The sequence below is a fragment of the Dunckerocampus dactyliophorus genome, chromosome 16 (genome assembly GCF_027744805.1).
Source record: "Dunckerocampus dactyliophorus isolate RoL2022-P2 chromosome 16, RoL_Ddac_1.1, whole genome shotgun sequence".
NCBI lineage: Eukaryota > Metazoa > Chordata > Actinopteri > Syngnathiformes > Syngnathidae > Dunckerocampus > Dunckerocampus dactyliophorus.
This window is the reverse complement of record NC_072834.1, coordinates 17,522,218-17,546,240: the sequence shown is the minus strand read 5'-3', so window position 1 is coordinate 17,546,240 and position 24,023 is coordinate 17,522,218. Positions and strand designations below refer to the sequence as shown.

General features: G+C 38.8%; 1 protein-coding gene across 1 annotated transcript; it reads left to right on the top strand.

The window, feature by feature from the left end:
• The first annotated feature begins 4 nt into the window (after window positions 1–4).
• Window positions 5–23,646, top strand: zc3h12b (zinc finger CCCH-type containing 12B). Its single transcript, XM_054754116.1, has 6 exons — window positions 5–1,194; window positions 10,846–11,613; window positions 16,957–17,096; window positions 17,271–17,505; window positions 17,779–17,885; window positions 17,960–23,646. Exons 2-6 carry the CDS (start codon window positions 11,015–11,017, stop codon window positions 19,384–19,386), a joined length of 2,508 nt encoding a protein of 835 aa, XP_054610091.1. The 5' UTR covers window positions 5–1,194; window positions 10,846–11,014; the 3' UTR covers window positions 19,387–23,646.
• Window positions 23,647–24,023: the final 377 nt, after the last annotated feature.

The window sequence follows — 24,023 nt, the reverse complement described above, 5'->3', positions numbered from 1 at the left end:
AATGGTGTCATGAGACAATGTCTCTTAATATTTATATTCTCAGCTGTTTGTGCCCTGTAAGAGTGTACTAAAAATGCTATTACAAATCTGTTACATTTTGGATAATCTGTTTTATCAATGTAGAACACTGCCTTAAAATAAAGACTCAATGTCTACACGTTTTGATGTTCCTTGTCTAGGTATAGCCCAGTCTGATGGTGGTCCACATATCTTTTGTTAATGACTGACAAAGACTTGAGAGTGACTTGCAAAACACTGACTTTCAACCACCTCTGGTATTCTATACTTGAATTTCTTCAAGGTTGAGATTTGTCTTATTCATGCCGGAAAATGTCACGTCCCCATGGGACATGACAAAATAATTGAAAACTACGGAGCCCCTAAAGTGACATAATGAAGAAAAGACAGAAAAAAGAAAGGGAAAAAAAAAAATCCGGAGAAACTATTGCAAGATCCTTGACAAACCTTTGAGAGATCCCAGGTTTTTGAAACCTGTTTGTTCATTAGATGAGAAGCAGTCATGGAGGAGGGCCTTCTGGCTTTAAAAATTTTTCACACAATCTCGCAATAGTTTGTCAGGATTTTGGTGGGGGTGTTTTGGATCATTTTCTTTCACCGTGTCCCCTGGCTTAGGGTCTCAGTAGAGAACCATGACTTTAGTGCACACTTTCACTGACACTTGTAAGGAGGGTTTGAGGTTTTACATAGCCACGAAATAATTAAATTGCATAGTTGGGTATGAGAATCAAAAAACATTATTTGCAATATTATTGGATTTGCACCTTTATTTGGGTATGAGAATCAAAGAGCATTATTTTTATTATTATTGGATTTGCGCCTTTATGTAGCGACATTAGTTTATACACTTTAAATAATGTGCTTGCATTTAAAAAAAACAATGGCTTTATACTCAGCAATTTATTAAACAAAATATACAGTGTAATGGTATAACTTAAAAAATGTGCATCATAGTTCGAGATGCCAAAGGTATTTAAAAAAAAATCTGCTTTGCCCGGCAATACACGTTTGCGAGGTGCTTTGTGGAGGGACTATGATTAAAAGCGTGTTGTTGCAGTTAAGCTTAAGATGTCATGACTGAGTTGATCTGGCAACCTCCAGCAAACTGCGACAGCGGAGCAGCGCCAATGGCAGCCAAACATCCGTGGAGCAACCGAGCAGGATGACAGCAACAAGGTGAGATGGCCACTGTTGGCTTGGCAACGTTTTCGCGGAGTTACGCGAGGTGGGAACGCTTGACAACCTCGTCGTGTCGCCGCAGCATCAACACTGTGTAAGAATTTGATTTGTAACGGTTGTCAACTTTTAAGTTACTAGAAAATATGAGCGCGCTCGCCAGCTAAAGCTAACAAGCGTTATGTCAAAGTTAGCATGTGGAGCTACTCAGTTCCAGATATTTTCCCCTTAAATAGACTGCTGGCTATGGTGTACTGGTTGACTAAACCCGTAAAAACTATTAGTCGCTCCTGGGAGCTATTGTGACACTTTGTAGCAATTACTCGAACAAGAGCCAAGTAAGCTAGACTGGTTAGGTGTGTGCGGCTAATGTTGACTACCTGCTTTGCTAGCCTGTGCTAACTTCAGGGCCCTAAATGATGTATGATGTAAAAAAAAAAAAAAAAAAAAAAGGCAGTCTTCAATATTACATGAAGTTATTACTTAATGCAAAATATATCAAAAGTATGACATATTCACGAGTGTTGTGTTGCCTCCTCAATCCACCAAAACTCATAAAATAGCTAGAGATAACATGACACCATAAGTCCAGTATCAAAGTCACCGAATTTAAATTAAGAGTTCAAGACGTGACTGATTTACAATGCATTCTATCACTAGCTTGTTATTTGCCTGTAACTGTGTTGTGCGGTAACGGTTGTAAAACTTGGGCATTCTGTCAGAAACAATGCCCAACCCTTGTTGAAACGTGATTTAAAGCTGGCGGCAGTTACTTGTATGTATTTAGAAACTATAGTGCAACAAACTAAAAAGGAAAGTTGTATTTACATGTGGATTTGTGTTCAGGAAAGAAAGCATTTGACTTTTCGTTGATTGGTTGGCCTCTTAATTAAGCTTTTCAATTAATCATACCTCACTGGCAACAACATTAGGAACACCTCATGAGTTTCAATTTGCGTGACACTGTCTCAGAGGTATTTATTTAACTACAACTACACTGCATCATTCTTAGAGCTGTTTCTAATATAATGACTCATACCTCATTTAAGTAGCCGTAACATTAGAAACGCACCTTTTTAGTATGATGCATTGCCGTTTTAAAGTGCTACAAACTACAAGAACGTTAAGGAATGTATTGTTGTCCTAGCTTATCAGTAAGTCACCATAAAGCTTAGCCTAGTTGATCATACGTAGGTCAGAAATGTAAAAGATGATCTCGAGTACCTCTTGACTTGTTGCTATGAAACACAAGTACAAATGCATATGCAGATGGTCTCCTGCAAGGTAAATGATTGCATGATTCTGCTTCACCCAACATACATTTTATCCAGGGATCATGTCATGTGTTTAGTGTTTTGTCTTTTATCTTACTTGTTGTGTCTATTATCCAGAACACATTTTTCTAAAAAAAAAAAAAAAAGATGTCTTGCTTTGATAGAGATAGTGAATCAGATCTCTGTACCTGCATTGCTGTAATAGACAATCTCTGATACCTCATAAATCAAATAAATTGTGCACATGGTGTTGATAAAACACTTTTCAGATTGTTACGCACATGTAATGAAGTTGACCAGAAAAAATATGAAATATTGATGCCATTTGCAAGGAAATACAATAAAAATGTGTTTGTCCTTATACATACTCTTGGCTTTCTATGACTGTTCCTAAACATGTACCCTGCACTGTACTGAAAACTGCCGTGGGATGTCTTATTTAATATAGATTGGATTCCATTTCCATGGTCAGTAGAGACAAAGGTCTATGACGTAAAGTCCATTGTTATTGAGGAGTTGCAATGTACAGAGTAGTGTAGCTGTAAGTGTTCTGCATTTACTGGCGGCCTGAAGAGAGCTGATGAGCTGTGTTTGCTTTAGTCGTGACTTGTAAAAAGGAGTTAGCTGATGATAAGGCTGTGTTGCTAGGCAACACACATCCTGGGCTGCGCCTCTCGAAGCTCGAAGCTGGCAGTGTTGTATCTGCTCGCCATAAAGACGTGTGTTCCTAAAGTCGATAGTTACTAAGACAATCGTGGTTTTTATGTGTAGGAAAACACATTTTGCACAACGTTGGCCATAACAGTTTTGTCGCCAAGCAATGTTGTTGACTGCAGATTGTCTTTCAGAGGGCTGGCGGCGCAGTGATGCACTGATCAGCCCACACTGTCTCAGGTTCTATGCACTCATGCGTGTCTGCCTTCAATGTTGCTTTTGTGCTTCCAGGCGAGGGCTGTTCTGCAGTACATTAACAGACTGTGCGTGAGGACTGTTTTATTTAACGCCACTAGACTGCGGGAACAGGAAAGTCACACCGATAGTTGGTGGTTGGGGAATCGTGACACTGGTTGTGACATTTGTTTTTGTTTGCACCACGTTTGTATCAAGCCAAAGTGCATTTATGTAATGTTGTCAACACATTACACGAGTAAAGGCCATTCTGACATTAGTGGGATTGTGAAGTGAAAGTTACTGTCGTCATGGCATGATAAATGGTGCACGTGGCTTGCGGACAGATTACATGCAGAACACTGTTGATATTGTTGCTCTGTGAATATTAATTTTCTCGTCATTTGGTTCATTGGTAACATTCTCGCTGCATAACAAAAAGACGATACAAGCTAATTAATGCAGCTGCTGTGGATGCATATTAAATCATTGCTGCAAATAAGCATCAGCTCATTTGTATTACACAGTTCTAATTAATAACACGAAAGGCCACAAGCATTTAAATGCCACACCCTGATGTTGACAGTGGAACCTTAAAGGTTTAAAAGTATACTTTCCCCATAGCAGTGTTTCCCACAGGACTGCATTATATCTGTGATGCGACGGGGGATGGAAAATCACATAACGACATAATCGTCCAATTTGCATGCTTGACTGTAGAGCTGCAACAATTAATCGATGAATTGATGATTAATCAATTAAACAATTAATCAACAACTTTTTCTTTTGATTATTTTTTTATTTATTTAAAAATGTAACTTTCCTCAGATTTCAGCCACTCAAATGTGAATATTTTTTAATTTCCTTAATCATCCATCAAAGTAGATCTATTATCTTGTGTGTTTTAGGTAAAACAATATTTTCACACACATCAGCCTTGACTTTTGAAAACAGTGATTTTTGCCTCTTTTATGATATGTTGCAGACCAAACCACAAACTGTTTGTGTTTGATTCATATTCATTTGGTCCGTCTAAGGCAGGGCTCCAGACTGCAACTAAATGGTCACATTTTGCAAATAAAAAATATGAGGCATTGCGAGGAAATTTTTGAACTACTCACGGGACGCACTTTGTCCCTTGTTACCGTGAGAATGAAAAATAGTCTGCAGGGCTGTAAACGCTTTTTCACTCCTACATGTTTTTAATTTACAGAAAAAAAATTAGGAGCAGTGTGAAATTTCTTAACACAATTTTATTATTAACACTCAAACAACATACACAGTAACACACATGTGCAGTCATACATACTGTATAAACACAGTGCCTACATCTCCCTGGGCCTGGGGTCCACAAATATTAATGTATCATACGTAACCTGGCATATTACTTGTTGTACACACTGTACTAAGCTACACATACACAAACAGTTACATACATACAGTACATACATTACTAATGGCTACTTATCACAATGCACGACAAGAACGGCCCTGATATCACCCCAACCTATGACAATGTCAGGTAGTATTTTCCGTTAATAATAATAATGCCTTGCTTTTATAAATATAGTGAATTTCTAAACCAAAGCAATGTAATGTCATTCTGGCATGTGTACAGTATAAGTAGGCAATGTCCATTTTGATCTTGAGCTACATCCTCATCTCCACCTTGGAAATAATCACCTGCCTATCCAGGACCAAGGACTCTAGAGGGTCATTCCATGTCATGTCAACCAATGGAAGGGACATTTACCTACCACACCCCCTCAGCTTTTGTTATTAATCACGTAAATTAGTCTCTATACTATATAAATCAAAAAGCATTTTTTCAAAACTCCAGTTATTCAGGGAATAATTAAGGATTGAATATTTTGAGTTGCTGTTAGAAACTGTGCGGCCACACCCATTTTTCTGCAAATGAAATCCTTATTTTCTCCCAAACTATTAGGTTAACATAACTTTGCCCCTTCAGGTAGATTTTCATGCAGAAATCAATCTGCATTTTCAATATTCTCAATACTTAATTGAGTTATTCAAGATTTTTTTAAATTTTGGGGGGGTTATGTTTGGCACTCAAAATCTCAGGTCTCCCTGAACCGAATTTTTATCAAGATTTGCATTTTATGTTCTTTGGTACCTCTAGGATGTAATATCAAAAACTTAGGAGGATGTTGCATTCTCCCACATTGCCCCAACTTCAAATCTTGTGTGTGCATGATGTACATGCTTAGATCATCAGTTTATTCTATGATTAGTGATTCTAATCAATAATCATATTTATTTGCAAAGATTGTTTTACTCTCAATGTATAAAAAAAACTATGTAAATATGATTTAGGGGTGTAAAATCGCTTTTGAGTCTGGATGCCACAGATTAATGCGCTAATCATGTGGCATTTGACATTGCATTGAATAAATTATGCCACACATGCCAAATGTTTGACTACCATATTTTAGAAGACATAAACTAATCTTAACCTAATCACGTGGCATGTTTGGCCTTTTGGTGCCAAGTTACTGACCTTTAAATTCCAAATGAGAAAAGTTGTCTTTGTGTTAAAAAAGTCCTCAGCTTTGAAATAGACAAGATATAGAGGTGACAGACAAGTTGGTGTCTTGGGTACAATGCAATGTTTACAAAAAGAGTTAGCAAATATTTGCTCAGGGTGTGTTGATCAGTTGATAGTCACCTAAATTATTCCATGTTGCCAGTGTTTTGACACATTTTTTTAAAGTGTGGTTCGGTGCTTCTCTGCTTTGAAAATGTACTAGACTGAAGAATTAATGAAATAATTTTGTGTTGCTTTAAACCCTATAAAATGAAATGAGCAGTCCAGCAATTACACAGTGTCAATCGTGACAGAAGGTACTCTCTCCTGGACAGTTGGGACAAGAAAACAGTTGGGTCATTTTGTACGCAAAAAAGTATTACATGTTATTTCATATTTGTCCAAAGGACTTGTTGGTCTGGAGGAGTAGAGTATCTGCAGCTGACCTAACTACCAATCCAGATGTAACAGTGTGTTTATCAGCACCTTGAGGTTTATTTACAAAGATATGAAGATTACTTTTTTTCCAGTCACAGGAAACTACTAGGGATAAGGTCTTTGATCAAACCTCAATTCTATTATCTTTTTAATAACTTGTTAGAACAAATAATGGCCAGGCAATGCAACATACTGACTTGGCGAAACCTCATAATTGAACCAGTGGACAAGATGGAAGCAAGAACCAGCTGTACTATGAGCATAGAAATTATTACGATGATTTTAATAGACCAACGTAAAAATATTCTTTGCTATTGTCACTTGTCTTGAGTCTATATTTGCCATTTTGTTTCAAGGGAATTGTCAATGTCATCCTGGTGTTACGTCTTTATCCAAATCAAGGCTAAAGTTTGAGTTCAAGCTGCAAAATGAGGGAAATTGAACAGTTCGAGTGCTTCATAATTTCAGTGATGTTGTCAGGGTACAATAAACAGAGTAGATACTAACACATTTTGTGATTTTTCTCTGCAATAAGGAAAAACACCCTCCTAATTTTTTTATATTTCATCTAGGGCTGCGATAAACGATTATTTGATAGTCGACTAATCAGTGATATATTTTTTTTTTGGATTAGTCGACTAATTGGATCAATATAAAAACACAGCCCTGGACTTTTGACCTTATATGTATTATTGGACAGGGGTCTCATGTCCGTCACCTCCATGTTCAGCATGGACTCAGGACATTTGCTTGTCCATTGAATACTTGCATTGCACACTTTTCTCTTTTGTTTTCTTGAAATGCTCCCACACTTTTGAGCTCCGTTTCCACGGGGTAGCCTGATACCAGAGCCCGTCTGGTATAACTTCTGGGGTTTGCAAAAAAAAAAACCAAGGATAAAAATAAAAACTTGTTTAAAAAAAATAAACAAAATTGTTAACTCAGTGCGTCCGCGAGTCAAAAAGTTTGGCCACCCCTGTCCTAGAGGTGCCTAAGAACATAGTATGTAAATCTTGAAAAAATCTGTTCAGGGAGACCTGAGGTTTTGGGGCCCAAAAATGTCCCCCCCCCAAAATTTTCAAAAATCTTGAATAACTTTGTAAGTATTGAAAATATTGTAAAACTGAATGCAGATTTGAATTCTGCAAAAACTACCCTAAAGAGCAAAGTTTGGTTAACCTAGCGCTAATATTTTGGGAGAAAATAAGGATTACACTAAGTTCCCAACTAACGAACACAATTGGTTCCAGACGACCGTTCTTAAGTCGAATTGTTCTTAAGTAGGGAAAAGGTAATATTACCAATGATATAGGTACTACATGTACGTGTATACAAATACAGTATATGTTTATGTATGTAAATATGAGTTTGGATGCAGTAGTAATATTAAACGATGATAATTAATGAAAAAAAACAATAATAAAAATGATATAATAGTACGTAATGATAAATGTTATTTACCTTTGAAGAGGAGTGGTCAAGCATACGTCGTTGGTTGTGGTGGAGGGGGAGGAGGAGATATTGAAAAATCTGTAGAATTAAACAGGCCTATTAACTCTTCATAAACTTTAATTACACGCTCTGTCCGGGTTGTATCATAAAACTCTTAGCCTTCCTCTCTCCTCTTCCTCGTCTTCCTGTATCTGTTGGTCCCATTAGCAGTGTCACAGTGCCCTCTGCTGGTCAGGCATGTACAGTAGCAGTATAAATATGGACTTATAAGGCAAAACACATGAAAATATAGACCAGTCGGCTTGTTTTCGTATCTCCGAATGTTCGCAGGTCGGATTTTCGTTAGTAGGGGACTTAGTGTATATTTAAAAACGCCAATGCAAAAATATTCAATTCTTAATTACTCCCTTAATAATTGGAGTTTTGAAAAAAATATTCTTGGTTCTTGGTTTGTATGGTATAGAGACTATTTTATGTGAATAAGAGCAAAATCTGAGGGGGTGTGTTTCCACCCATTTGTTCATTTGACACGGAATGGCCCTAGAGTTAAAACGGGACTGCTGATTTGGCTGCAGGTGCGAAACAGGGCGGGTTACATACAATCATGGAAAAAATTATTAGACCACCCTTGTTTCTTGTTCATTTTAATGCCTGATACAACTACAGGTACCTTTGTTTGGACAAATGATAACAATGATAACAAAAATAGCTCATAAGAGTTACATTTTTTGGCAGTACAATGCCATAGCTATTCATCTAAGAACTTAATGATTTCGTTTATTATCAAGAAAACCATGGAAGTTGCTACATATCACCTCTTAAATTAAACTGTTATCAGCTACATTTGTTGTCATCATTATATTTGTCCAAACAAATGTACCTTTAGTTGTAACAGGCATTAAAATGGAAGAATAAGCTAAAGAAACAATGGTGGTCTAATAATTTTTTTCCGTGACTGTATTCACTAGCTCTGAGATGAGTATAAAATAGTTACACGCTGTGCGTACACGTTTATATAATGGATGAATGTTATTTACTGAACCACTGAATTTACATGTGGGCCGCACGGTGGTCTAGTGGTTAGCACGTTGGCCATCGGGAAGACCTGGGTTCGATTCTCCCCTGGGCATTTCTGTGTGGAGTTTGCATGTTCTCCCCGTGTGCGCGTGGGTTTTCTCCGGGTACTCCGGTTTCCTCCCACATTCCAAAAACATGCAGGTTAGGTTAATTGGCGACTCTAAATTGCCCATGTTTGTCTATATGTGCCCTGCGATTGCTGGCGACCAGTCCAGAGTGTACCCTGTCTGTCGGCCGAAGTCAGCTGGGATAGGCTCCAGCATGCCCCCGCACCCTAATGAGGAAGAAGCGGTATAGAAAATGGATGGATGGATGAATTTACATGGACATGTCAACAAAAACCTCAGCAACAGTATGAAAGAAACTTTTTGCTTCTTTGACTTTTTCTTTCTTTACAGTGTTACCAATGCTTAACAATCAAGATACAAAATAATAATAAATCATAATAATTGGAATTAAATAAATGATAATAGAATTAAAATATATATATATTTTTTTCCTTCCAGTGTTGCAAGTATGGGTGGGACCACACATGGCATCATTCATTACCATTCCACTAATCAATTAATTACCATTCCAATAAGTTCATGAAAAAAATGTATAGAAAAACAGAAATTTGATTTAAAAGTACTTATATTAAATGGATATCTAACTGTAAGTATTTAAATATTGCAACATTTATTTCAGTAATGGCATTGTTAATACATCTGTGATAGATTATAACCTAAAACATCACCATCACTGACTTGTCATGAAGTTAACTAATCAACCAGAGAAACCAGCTATATTGTGTGGGAGTCCCACACAATATACACTTTAAACCTTGACCACTGTCCTGTTTATTTACAACAACCAGTGTTATACATTTACAACATTTTTAATCACACATACCGGTCTTTGTTTTTGGGGAACTCGAAAAATTACAAATCTGGACTTTTGGAGCGTCTATTAGAGCAATTAGTGGCTGAGCACTGTGCCGAGGACATGTTTACAATGCAATGTTTCTGGATTCTGCTCACCATCATGGCTACCAAACCCGCACAGGGCATAATACAAAAGTGTATGCTGATCGGCGCTCCTGTTTTAACTCTAGAGTCCTTGTCCAGGACTACGGTCACAGTCGAGGCTGCTCTGTTTTGTCGCATCATGTAACTAGTTACTGTACATGACAGAGACAGCTGTCTCTGCAGGTGATGTGCTTTGTTATGTTTTGTTAGGCTTTCTTTTTTTTAACCCACCTGCTTCTGTCCTTTGCAATTTTTACAGAACATGAAGTTGTTAAACTCTGGCCAAGAGAAGAGTTTGATCCAATTTGATTTAAACTTGCAGACTTCGTTAGCAATGTCTGTAACAGTAGTACTAACACGAGCTGTTGCCATCTAACTAGTTTTGGCTTGACACTGTAATTTTTTAGAATTTGTTTTTTTACATTTTACACTTATTTTTACCAGCATAGTGTATGTGCTCTATGGGTAAATGAATAACATTACATTAAATGCAAAAATCCTTACATGTATTGATCCAATGCATTACTGGACAATTTTGCCCACTAATTGAGAAATGGATGTAGCCTGGCTAACTAATGGGATGTTAGCCTCTGCACACATTGCGAAAAAATCTTCAACAACTGTAATGTCCGTGCTTGTCATTAAAGAAGATGTAGTCACCGATGCAATTCCATTATGGGCTTTTAAAAAATCTTTCAATTTGACTTGTAACCTGCAGAGACCCTGTTGATTACTTGCTAAATATAGCAAAAAAGTTGCTAAGTTGGCAACACTGATCCCTCCTATTCAGTCTTCTTATTGTCTGGCAGACCAGGTGCGTTATAATGTGTTAATAAGCAAGGACGAACAGGTAGCACCAAATCTATTTGTGGTGGTCCAAATTTATTTGTGATGGGTTTTTGAGGTGTTTGAATTTGGAGGTCTGACATTTCTTTCCAACATGACTCTTTGTTTTACTATCTTTCAGGTTGAAGTAGTTGCCACAGGGGAGTGTGCAATTCTAAAGCCCTACTCAAAGTGTGTCCAGCAATGAATGAGATTCCCTGGTTACAGCCAAGGTGAGGACGAAGCATGGGGCGTGAATCAGAAGAGTTGAGGCAAACGTGACAGTATGTTCTGCGTCGCGGAGACTCAAAATGGAAAAGCACCCATGCAGGGAGGAGAACATTGACTCAAGTGGGGCCCAGCATGCCACCGACAAGCCTGAGGATGGCAGCACCTCAGAAAGTGATTCTGAGGAGCAACAGTGCCAGAAGGTTCAGGTGAACAACAGCAGCTTTAAGAAGTGGGAGCCCCTGGCTGTCACAAAGCCCCATCGTCAGCTGTGTCGCTCTCCATGCCTCGACCAGCCCAGTTTTTCCCAGAGTAGCACAGCGCAAGATGTCCGTGAAGATGAGAATACCTCGGGGCCAGCGATTAAAGCGGCCAGCGACAGGGCGTACCAGACAAAAATGGACTTTGCTTTGAAGCTGGGCTACTCGGGGGAGCAGGTGGAGGCGGTGCTCAACAAACTTGGGGCAGCTGCACTTATTAATGACATTCTTGCAGAGCTAGTAAGGCTGGGAAACAAAGTGGAGCCTGAATGTCAACCTTGCAGCGGTGTAGTCACGTCACTATCACGTGCACCATGTGGTAAAGAGGCTGTCAGTCCTGAGGTGTCTGTGGAAGAGGAATCTGTGGAAATTTATGATAATCTCCGGCCTATTGTCATTGATGGCTCAAACGTGGCAATGAGGTGAGAAGCAAATAACACAAGTAGACACTGGTTCACTCAGAAAGCACTCTGCACCAAAACATTTTGTAATGATATATACAGTACATGATATAGTCTCCCACAGACCTGCTGTCCAATTGGCATAATATAATTTGCATTGTTGGCCAACGGGATGGGCAATATGCCCTAAAATCCATATTGTGATTGCTTGCCTCTTATGATGAAAAAAAAATTACAGTATAGCCTTTGACATATACAGTAAATTATAATAGAAGCATTTCAAAACAGGTTACAGTCTACAACGACTCCTCCTTTGGCTGCGGTAACGTAATGCATCATTTCTGGTTTTCGGACATGTGGGCTCACAGTGTAGTTGGTCTGTGTATACAGTATGTTGTATTATTCTCTTTCTAGACTCATATTAAGCTGCTTGCTAATTTCTTGTTCATAGCTGATTACTCTATGCTATAATGCATTTAAGATATCAAAATCTATCTCTTAACTATGCAATCAAATTAAAGAATAACCCATTAAATCCAACGTATGAACATACCTTCAGACCACAATACCGTGTTTTTTACGACCTTAAACCATCTTCCATCAAACCGTTTGGCTTTCGTGTTCGAGAAGCTCTAATGCAAGTTCTTGGTACCACTGATATTTCTCCATCCTTAGTACCCAATATTCCTCCTTGGGTGATCAGCGAACCTTTAATAGACTTGAGATTAGCAACATTCAAAAAGGGCGTTACAAGTGATCTGGTCTACCTGGATAGATTTGGAGAAATAAGACACAAATACAGGAACTACCATGCTATCTATACAGATGGATCAAAAGATCACAATACAGTAGGATCAGCCTGTATCAGTGGCACAATAAAAGAACAGGTTAGATTACCAGACAGTGCTTCCATATACACTGCCGAGTTGTTGGCTTTGAAAATGGCTTTGGGTGTAATACAAAACACTGATGGAAAACAATTTGTTATTTTCACAGACTCTCTATCTAGTCTAGTGGCTTACAATGTAGACATCTTAAACATTCCTATATTGCACAGTTACTAGAATCATTATACAACGTCGGTGTATTATCTATTTTTTGTTTGGATACCGAGCCATATAGGTATCAAAGGGAATGAAAAAGCTGATATGTTAGCAAAAGAGGCACTTAATATGGCTGTAACAGAAATGAAGATACCCTATACAGACTTAAAACCAAAGATTAATGAATACATAAAAATAAAGTGGCAAACGTCATGGGATTTAAATCCCGGTAACAAACTCTACCAACATCAGCCTATAATCGAACCACATACTACAATTCCGTTAGCTAAGCGACGGGAAGACGCTGTGCTAACTCGTATTCGAATTGGTCATTCTCGCTTATCACACTCCTATTTACTTGCAGCAGAAAATCCTCCCCATTGTCCATCCATCCATTTTCTATACCGCTTCATCCTCATTAGGGTCGCGGGGGCATGCTGGAGCCTATCCCAGCTGACTTCGGGCGACAGGCGGGGTACACCCGGGACTGGTCGCCAGCCAATCGCAGGGCACATATAGACAAACAACCATTCACACTCACATTCACACCTATTGGCAATTTAGAGTCGCCAATTAACCTCACCTGCACCTGCATGTTTTTGGAAATGTGGGAGGAAGCCGGAGTGCCCGGAGAAAACCCACGCGCACACGGGGAGAACATGCAAACTCCACACAGAAATGCCCAGGGGAGAATCGAACTTCCCGATCTCCAGGCTGTTCCTGTATTGGCCAACGTGCTAACCACTAGACCACCGTGTGGCCCCCTCCCCATTGTATACCATGTAATTGTACACTCTCAGTTAAACATATTCTTCTTGAATGCATTGAGTTTGCTCACATCCGTGTCAATTTTTATAATGTACCTGATCTGAAAACCTTGTTCAGCGAAGTTCCGCGATCATGCATCATAGAGTTTCTTAAAGAAATAAATCTTTTTATTAGGTTTTAGATAATGGAAACAGGCCCTTGGCAGGCCATTTTATTCAGTATCTAGTCTTACAGAGGAGACTTTAAGCCGCCGTCCCGTATAAAGAAAAGCCACACCATTTGAACATTAAAGAACCTACTTCTCTGTTTGAAAAGAGTAGGAAATTTTTCCCGGTAAAGTAGATCGCAGTTTCAATCTTACAAGCTCTACTCCCTAATTAAATTGATAGATTACACTCCCGAGAAACAGGTTTTGTCATTAATAACTTCACATATTAAGGTCCAGACACTTACATGACACTTTGTGTTGATAGTGTCGTTAAACTTTAATCAATCAATCAATCTATGCTATAATGCGGTTCCAGCTAGACTTCTGTTAAAGTAGTGGTGAAAACAGACCTATTATCTTTGTGTTTTAGACAAAACGAGGTATAGTCACACTTGTCAGCTTTGACTGTGGAAAACAGTCAACATTTTTGCCCTTTTTGTGTTTGGTTCATATTGATTTGGTTAGTCTAGGACAGGGGTCACCAACACAGTGCCCGCGGGCACCAGGTAGCCCCCCACGACCACATGAGGCGCCCGCAGGCCTGCTTTTCATTCAGGTTTTCAGTTAATATTGTGAGAACACTACAAAGAAATGTATTCTGAAACATAAAATATGAGTTGTGGATACCAGCATTTTGTGAATGTTTAGGTAAAACAAGCATATTTGCTTTCTTTGGGTTGAAATAAGGTCTGAAAATAATTTCTACGAAAATGAGTAGCTTGTGGCCATTTTCATTTTCTAAAAGTAGCTCCCACAAGAAAAAACGTTGGTGGTCTAGGACAAGGGTGTCCAGGCACGTGGCACATTCTAAAAATATAATTTTAACCAAAAAACTTGAAAAATCAGCAGTTGGTTTCAGAGGAAAAATTTGTAATCTAATAAGAAAAAGTTGTGATTTTATGAGAATAATATTATGAAGAAAAATAGCGTAATTTTATTGGCATAAAGTCAAAATATTTAAGAAAGATTTTTTAAAGTTGTAATACTATGCAAAACAAACAAAACAACGAATGAAGTTTAATAAAGTCAAAATATTATGAGAATGAAGTTGCAGTTATGAGGTGAAATGGCAGAAATGTAAAAAAAACAGCTGTAATTTTACGAGAATAAAGTTAAAATATTTGGAGAAAAATATCCTACTCTAATGAGAAAAAGTCAATTTTACGAGACTAAACTCATAGTATTATGAGGAACAATTTTAATAGAGAGTTGAAATAGAAAAAAATACTAGGGCTGCCAAAAACGATGGTAACAAATTTATTTCATTAATTACGTTAATTTTTTTGGTGTAATTAACGCATGCTCACCAGAGCAAGCATGCCTCTCTGTGATGAAAGCAGACGGAACCACAGTGGAGCGTTCACACACAGTCACATGGTCTGACGGTTAGGAGTGGGGAAAATAATCAATATGAAATACCACATAGCATGTTTCCACTCGAAGGAGGAGGAAAAACAGCCATCTGAAGTTGCTGCCAACCAGAGAACCATCGAGCAAGTGATAACTATTTTGCTACTGATGCTTTTTTATAACTTCATTCTGATCTAAATACATCAACAGCAATACAATTCCAACACCATATACGTATGTAACTCCAACTCACACACGTCTCTAGTCTGTTCACCCTGGGAACAACACTTGCTCATTCTCATTACAAGAACGCGAGATGCATTCAGGGACACTCGAACATCATTATTGTGTGTTGCGTGCATGCATGCGCGTAAATAAACAGGAATATGAAGAAAAACATGAACTAGATATTCTTATCACTCACTTCATAACTCTTATAGCAGAACCACCAGTTTTACTGTGCATATGACAATAAAACTCTTGAATCTTGAATCTTAATTCGGCTACACAATTTAAGTATGCTGGAAAATACACTTAAAACAAGTAAATTTACCTTAAATTACGTGATGCCTTTTTTTGTTTGTTTGTTTTTGTTTGTTTTATTTACTTTGTAATATTATGAAAAATGTTCATTCATTTTTTATGCTGCTTAATCATTCTAGGGTCGCAGGGGTATGCTGCAGCATTGTATACGCCTTGGACTAGTCACCAGTCAATTGCAGGGCACTTCACACTCATACCAAATGGACAATTTAGAGTCGCCAGTTAACCTAACGTGCGTGTTTTTGGTGTACCCGGGGAAAACCCACGCACGCACGGGGAGAACATGTAAACTCTATACAGAGATGCCCAACGGAGATTTGAACCCAGATCTTCTATCTCCTGACTGTGTAGCCAACATGCTAACCACTAGGTCACCGTGCGCCCCATGAAAAACAAACCAAAACACAAAAAAAGTTGTAGTTTTTGGGAAAATTAGGTTGGTGGAAAAAAGTTATAATATAGTATTATTAAGAGTGAAGTTCATACCAAAATACACTCTTTCACCTATATCTCAAAGCTGAGATGCATTTTTCTTGAAATACATACTTTATATACAAGTATATACCTTAGCATGTTTTTTACAAAATATCAAAGTGACACTTTCATCCTTTCATTTTTCAGGATGTGGTCCTCGGTGGAAAAAATTGCATCTAATAGCGATATAATTTATCTTATTTATTATGTGTTGTGTAAAACTAAGACATGAATAACATCAAATTAAAAGCACAAAATGAATGCCGACCCACCATCCACCACTTCAAGCCTGGCGTTTTTCCAGTGAGATTATTACATGGCTGTTTGACGTGTGTGGTAAAAGGCAGTGTGCTAGCACGAATTAACTTGAGACAAATGTGCACATTAGCACTCAATAAGTCATCAAAACTTACCTTTATGCATTCCCACATAGTATCAGCATTTGAGATCAAATGTGAAAGAAAAGAAAAAGTGAAAGAAAAATGGTAAAAATACAGTAGTAGTCTATCTGTGCGGCATGAGAGAATGTTAGCACACGCACAATGGACATGCGTCAAGTGAGACGGATGTAACACAGAGAATCCGGACACTTTTCAAAATGAAACATTAAAAAAAAATAAATAAATAATGGAAATTTTTTCTTCTTTCTGTGCGGCCCGGTACCGGGCCTGGAGGTTGGGGATCACTGTGTTAACTTACCTGTTACATATTGTCCTTTTTGTTTTTCGGTTTGCACTGTGATTAAGACATTCTGACAGTCATTCTGAGGTCTGTGGTTTGCGCTCCCTGTGTTAAGCAAGTTGTTTGCTGCGTTGTTTGACTCCATTCATTTCAGACAGAACATTAGAATCTGAAAGCAAGTCGTTTAAAACAAAAAAAGCCATTTAAGAGAGCCATTAAAAAAAAAAACGCTATGAGAAACCGTAATGTATATAGTGTTCCTTATTAGGTTTATGTGGATCTTGATTTGTTTTTCAGCCATGGGAACAAAGAAGTTTTCTCTTGCCGTGGTATCCAACTTGCTGTTGAATGGTTCCTAGAAAAAGGGCACAAAGATATCACTGTGTTTGTCCCAGCCTGGAGAAAGGAGCAGTCAAGGCCTGATGCTCTTATTACAGGTAGCAAAGCAGTTTTTCAACAGTTGTTGGCAATGCATGCTATAAGGGTGGTAAACAAGAATCAGTGTGTTTTGGTCACAGTCTAATAACTGTTCAAAGAAAAGTACTGTACTTTCCATAGTCAACTAAATAAATAAATGGTAAATCAACATTATGACTTGCTTTCCTTTACAGATCAAGAAATATTACGCAAGCTAGAAAAAGAGAAGATCCTGGTTTTCACTCCATCTCGAAGGGTCCAAGGCAGAAGAGTGGTCTGCTACGATGATCGCTTCATAGTGAAGCTGGCTTATGATTCTGATGGAATTATCGTGTCAAATGACAATTACAGAGACTTGCAAAATGAAAAACCAGAGTGGAAGAAGTTCATCGAGGAACGACTCCTTATGTATTCATTCGTCAATGACAAGTAAGGAACTAAAAATGCTTGATTTTGACTATTTTGCAGAATATGAATTTGGTGATAGGAAATAGGAGAAAACCTCTCAGTACAATTCCGTACGGCAGAGCTACACCACAAATTACAGCCTGAAAAATTACTATTAAATAAAGATAAATCACACCTGTGATTTGATGAAACAGAAGATTACAGCCTTTCCAAGTTGTTATCCTTTTCAAAATTGGCATATGAGTGTAAAATTGTACAATCACATTTGATAAGAAAAAATGCTCTTGACTTTAGATTTATGCCACCTGATGATCCACTGGGAAGACATGGTCCAAGCTTGGAAAATTTCCTTCGCAAGCGTCCTGTTGTTCCAGAGCATAAAAAACAACCTTGCCCATACGGTGAGTTTCTTAAAAGTTGATTTAAAACATTTGTTGTTGCAATTGTTAACAGAATCTATTCTTCCTTTAACAAGGCAAAAAGTGCACATATGGACACAAGTGCAAATACTATCATCCAGAGCGTGTCAACCAACCACTACGGTCAGTGGCCGACGAACTGCGAGCTTTTGCTAAACTGTCTGCCGTGAAGACAATGAGTGAGGGGGCCTTAGCTAAATGCGTCACTGGTGCAGCGATTGTGAACAAGGACAGCACCTCTGAAGTCAAACGCGTGGCACCCAAACGGCAGTCCGACCCAAGTATCCGCTCAGTGGCCTGCGAGCTTCCAGAAACGCTGTCCGTTGTCAGGAAGTCTGAGACAAATTCAGTGCCTTCCCTTGTGACTGCTCTCAGTGTGCCCACCATGCAGCCTGCTAAGAGCCACGCTGCTGGGGCCTTGAACACGCGATCCGCTAGCAGCCCAGTGCCGGGTTCTTTGCAGTTCTTGCACAGTTCACTGGAGCACATGTCTAGTATACAGTACCCACCCATTTTGGTAACTAACAGTCATGGCGCTTCTGTTACATACAGTGAGCAGTTCCCAAAGTATGACTCGGTCAGCGACCATGGCTATTATTCACTGCACAGTGATTTTTCGAATATGAGCATGAGCAGTATGCACAATGTCGACAGTTTCTGTAGCATGGAGCACGAACACAGTGTGTGCCAGAGAACTCGAAGCCACTGTCCCGAGTCCTGCCTCAGCCACTCCAACAGTGACTCGTTCTCCTCTTATGGCGACCTGTACCCCAGCTCTGTGGACAGTAGCCTGGAGGAGAGCATGAAGGGCCCTCAGCAGTCCCCTGCACCAGGGAGGATGCAGACTTTCTCCCATGGGTTTCGACACGAAGCGCTGACTCGGGTTCAAAGTTATGGACCAGAGGAGCCCAAGCAGGGCCCACGTAAGCAGTCTGGAGCACACCTAGCACCACACCTCCAGCACGCTGCAGTGGGGGCCAGGTCGAGCTGCCCTGGAGACTACCCCCTCACTCAGAATGTCCTCCCGCCATTGTCCTCACAGCCGACGCGATCCCTCGGCATGACACGCATGGACAGCATATCCGATTCGAGGCTGTACGATAGCAACCCAATGAGACAGAGGCGTCCGCCACTGTGCCGTGAGCAGCATGCGAGCTGGGACCCCTTGCCCTGTGGGAACGAGGCTTATGGATATCACTCTTATCCACTGAGCAACAACCTGATGCCATGTTGCGAGCGGGTGATGGTCCGCAGCATGCCCGACAAAATGGAGCAAATCTGGAACTCACCGTGGGAGACCCCGCCTGCTGCTGAACACCAAGAGCGGTATGTCATCCCAGACCACCAGTATCAAACATATCGGAACCTCTGTAACATCTTTCCTGCTTATGTGGTCCATTCAGTAATGGAGAAAAACCCTCATTTGACAGACCCCCAGCAACTTGCAGCGGTCATTGTTACAAATCTGAGGTCTTGTCACTGAGGGACCTTTCGAAATTGTTCACATTGAAGGCGATAAGGGAAATTTAGTACAGATATTTTGATTGCAAAGACTGGCACTTGATAAATGTTGACAAATGTGCAACATTTGCCCTCAGGAGTTTTTTTTGTGTGTCTGCTGCAAAATCTGGCAGTTTTACATCAGTAAGATGACATCTGGTAAACCACAGTTGACATTTTTAAGTAGAATTGTAAGATGGCTTCATTTGATATGAAGTGTGGTGCACTTATTGACTGTTTCATAGCACATCCATTATACTTGAGCAGGAGTTATACAGTACATCTAGTCAACATATAAATTGTTAAATTGTACTGTAAAATGTAAAATATATCAATGGAACTTTGTGGTTCAGCCAACTAGTTGAACATCAAAATTTAAAGTTTAAGTGTTAACCTATTCTAAACTTGGCCTAACTAGTTCAAAAACAAGTCACCACAACTTTTGGATTTTTTACATCAAGAATGTTAGCTTTTTTAAGCAAGCACAAAGATCCTTTTCAGGTGATGTGGATGTGCTATGAAAGGCATCCTTAATATTTCTGGTGCAGTGAACTATCAATAACTTTCTTCAGCTTTGCCTCCGCTGTAAATAACTTGTCTTTTTTGTGCATTTCTCTCTAAGACAGGTAAGAGGGAGGTACACACATACCTCCAAGCATGAACTATGACATTTAATGGCCTTATATCTGAATGACCTCACGCTTTTAGTCGTTGTCTTGGCGGGTTTCAATGAGCATACTTGACATTGAAACCTCCTACTTTTTAAATGTAAAGCACTGTCTCAGTATCTAAAGAGATCTATTTTCTCAGTCTCACTTACAAAGCTACTATTTTGGTAGAGGATGACCGTGCACAAAGCAAGCCAAAAAAAAGAGAGATTTGTCTTGCATACGGGTGCACATGTCAATCTATGTACATATAATCACACAAAAGCCATTATGTCTGTCATTTATAAGCTGCTAAATAATGCCAAAAAAGGTCATTATTCTGACGTTACATTACATTTAACTTCACGTAATTGGATTTATACATCAGTTTCCATTTCCAAGGGTGTAGTGTATATTTGATTGTGTTAGTAATTTTTAAAGTAAAAATAGTATTTTAGAATATGACACGTTTTCCAAACCTGCTGACTTAAAACCTGACAAGGGAGTAAAATATATATATATATATTTTGCAGTGTTCAATCACGCCACATCATAAAAGGACATGTAAAAAGATAAATAGTGAAAAAAGTGGCACTTGCACTCATCTAAATATATGATTTGATTCAACACATACTTAGCAAGGTTTCCTTCACCTGGAGTCATTTGGCCCCATAACTATAGTCTAGCTTTGCAGCTGGTGTGTGTTAGATGCAAAACAGAAGGCGCTTGCCATGCTAATTAATGCACGAGACGGCAGCGTATGTGAAAGGTAACGACTGTTACTGGATTTCCAAAGTTCCTGTACTTGGTCAAAGTTCCTGTACTTGGTCAATATTATCTGTGTAGCAGAAATCATCATTAATAACTTACACGGCATATCATTTTACAGGATGCTATTACAGTTCATATCAGAGCCACTCAAGAAAACTATGATATTCCTGTCAGGTTTTTGTGCCCCAATCACCAATGTTCATATCCATCGATCAAGAAAAGACTAAACATTATCCAAGATTCATTTTAGCATCACTATACCTCAATCATGTAACAATAAAAACCATAGAATTTTTACATAGAAGATCCTTGTAAAGATCTCTGCATGTTCGGAGAACGTGTCATATGCATTGGTAGCTTCTCTGAACTCCTTCAAGTTGTTAGTGCTGCAATCTGTGGCTCCTTTTGTATTAAAGACGACTTTTACATGCACTTAAATGGACCGATTTGAACTTTCGGCAAAAATGTGACCCCCCTGGCATGCCTGGTGGGCTGGCTTTTATTTTTGATGGGTATTTCGAAGCCCGATGCAAATAAATACATTAATAAAAAGCTACAAAGCAGTTTCTTAATGTACTGTATGTACAATAAATTGGAAGAACATGTGGTATTGATAAGCACTAAACCTGGATGGATGATCTCAGAGCATCAACAGTAAATAAATTATCATCTTCATTGTGTGCATGAAAACTGAGACACAATTTGTGTATAGATGCGTAGGAAGGAGATTGAAACAGTGTTTACTATCACAGTTTGCACACACATTTCTATAATTCAGATATTGCTTGTTACAATTAGGTGGATGGATAAGAATCCATCCATGAGAATTGGCGTGCTAGATTGTTAAAACGTGTACCATCGTGACTAAAGTTTAATAATTGTAAAAAGAAAAAAAAAAGTGAAGTAAATGCCAGACAGAAAGCAAATGTTGATGTTGTTTGGCTTTTACTGTGAGAGTGAATGGCTCAAAGACGGACTGAACAGACGTGCGGCGGTTTGGCTGTGCCTTGCAGCACATTGCTCTCAGGATGCTTTCAGCTTTCACTTTTTCTCTTCACCGGCCCAAAAACCAGTGGTTACTGCTGGCAAGAGTCTATTCTAATAGTGATATATTTTGTGAAAACTTGTACATGTAAATACAGTTCAAGCTTTGTATCTTTGTGTATGTCTGACTTAGGCACCTTGAGATGTTTAATAATGGGTCTGTTGAGGGGGCTTTACATGATGCTGATTATGATTACAGTAATCCCTTGTTTATCGCGTTCCAGACCTGACCATGATAAGTGAATTTCTACAGAATAGGATTCCTTATTTATAAATGTGATATTTTTGTAGTTGGAGCATAGGAATCCTGTTTACAACCTTCTATATATGGTTTTAACATTATCAGAACCCTCTAGGCATTAAATAACACCCCAATAGTCACTTTTACACTCGTATAATCCTAACATGAAATAAGACATGTAAGACATAAATACGACTCGGCTTGTGTGTATTGTTGTAAATGTGTTCCGGTGCTGGGGGAAATGAGAGGGGGACGAACAAGAAGTGACATCGGGGGTTAAGAGTTGAGTTTTAGCTTGGTGTGTGTTATGGCAGCAACAGTAGCCCGTCTAGGGATTATTGTGCCTGTTGATTCCTTCAAACCTGCAATAAAAGCTTATTGTTCGGCGATCAAGTCTGGTGCTTGTGTGTCTCACCGAGCATTATAGTAACATTACACCTAGCGACCGGTGTAGAATACTACGTATCATCACAACGTCTTTGAATGCGTCTTCTGAATGCCTTATATTTGTTTTGTAGTTCGCATAGCCATTTTGATGCTTGAAAGTGCTTCATTTGGGCGGGGGAAACGTAAAATTTGCTTAAATATACATATATATATATTTTTAGAATTGCCTGTATTCAACTATGAAACAATGATTTATTAATTATATTATAGATTTTTGAATGGAGCAAAGCTATGGATGAAACAGGATATTGATAAAACGTGTTCAAATAGTATTTTTCCCCCAAATTTTGATGAATGTTTATCGTAGAACATCAAGGGTGTTCGACAAGCGACACATTGTTATCCGACCAACATTTTCAGGGAAACATCTGTTTCTCAAGAAAACTTCGCAAGACACCTGTTCAAGCGCGCACCAAAAGATTATAATTCTGGGTGTGTATTGCTGTTTATTTTTGCTGTAACAAAACATGGCGTGTATGTGGCGGGGGATTACTGTATTTCATAATGTTTGTTACTGACACTCAAGTTGTCAGCACAAAGTATGACACAAACACCAAAGGATGTATTGTGTAAAGCCAGCCCAACTGCAAGGCAATGCTTCAAATGCATCTAAAGGGAAATTCCACTTAATAAAGAAAAGGGTACAAGTGAAATGCCTGCGTTTACAAATTTGTCTCATTTTCTCTTGGCTATAAAGAAAGCATTGATAATTTTATGAAGGAAACATTGAGTGGTATTACTCTTTAACAAGGAATTGATGTGAGCTTGATTATTTTTCTCAACGGTGTTGCTTTCAAAATATAGATTCCTCTATAATGTTAGGTAAAACCACAGTGTATAAACATTCATAAAGGAAAAAAATGAATGAATGTGTTAAGCCCAAATGAATTTTGGGTTTTGCTGACTTTGTTTTTTCATGAAAAAGGACAAGGCCACTTTAGGCCAGCTGTCTGTTCATGAGAAGGTGAAAACAAACCTGCCTAAATGTTTCTACATGTGAAACAATCCGATTGCAAGGCTGCTGTCACGGTTGTTTCTGGCATTTGGCTCATCGTTTGCGTGCCGTCCCCCCCACACCCCACCCACCACCCCCTTTCCTCAAGCAAGTTAAATTGGCCAAGAAAAATTATGTGTGCAAAAGGAGGACATCACTGAATACTAATTTGGTTACAGACTCAAACAACAAGCCAACACACCATCAGTGTTGAACTATTAGTGACAGTAAGAACCCTGAATCAATTGCACTGATGACCTTAAGACGACTGATCACAAGCCACGCCAGAGATCAGCTGAAATGTTACGTTTTTTTAATGACTTTATTATACGTGTTTTAAATTACATTAAATTACGCGTAATCTAAATTACTCTATTTCACCATATAGTAAGGCCTTTATGAGAGGGCAGGCTTTATTTGTATAGTTGCATTTCATAATAAGATAAATAATTTTCATGATTGTTTCCATAAATTGT

Excerpts from the sequence above, each read along its gene's own strand:
- zc3h12b (XM_054754116.1), top strand. The coding sequence starts at position 11,015 with ATGGAAAAGCACCCATGCAGGGAGGAGAACATTGACTCAAGTGGGGCC. Across the intron at positions 17,097-17,270 it reads GCCTGATGCTCTTATTACAG|ATCAAGAAATATTACGCAAG; the intron begins GTAGCAAAGCAG and ends TTTCCTTTACAG. Across the intron at positions 17,506-17,778 it reads TATTCATTCGTCAATGACAA|ATTTATGCCACCTGATGATC; the intron begins GTAAGGAACTAA and ends TCTTGACTTTAG.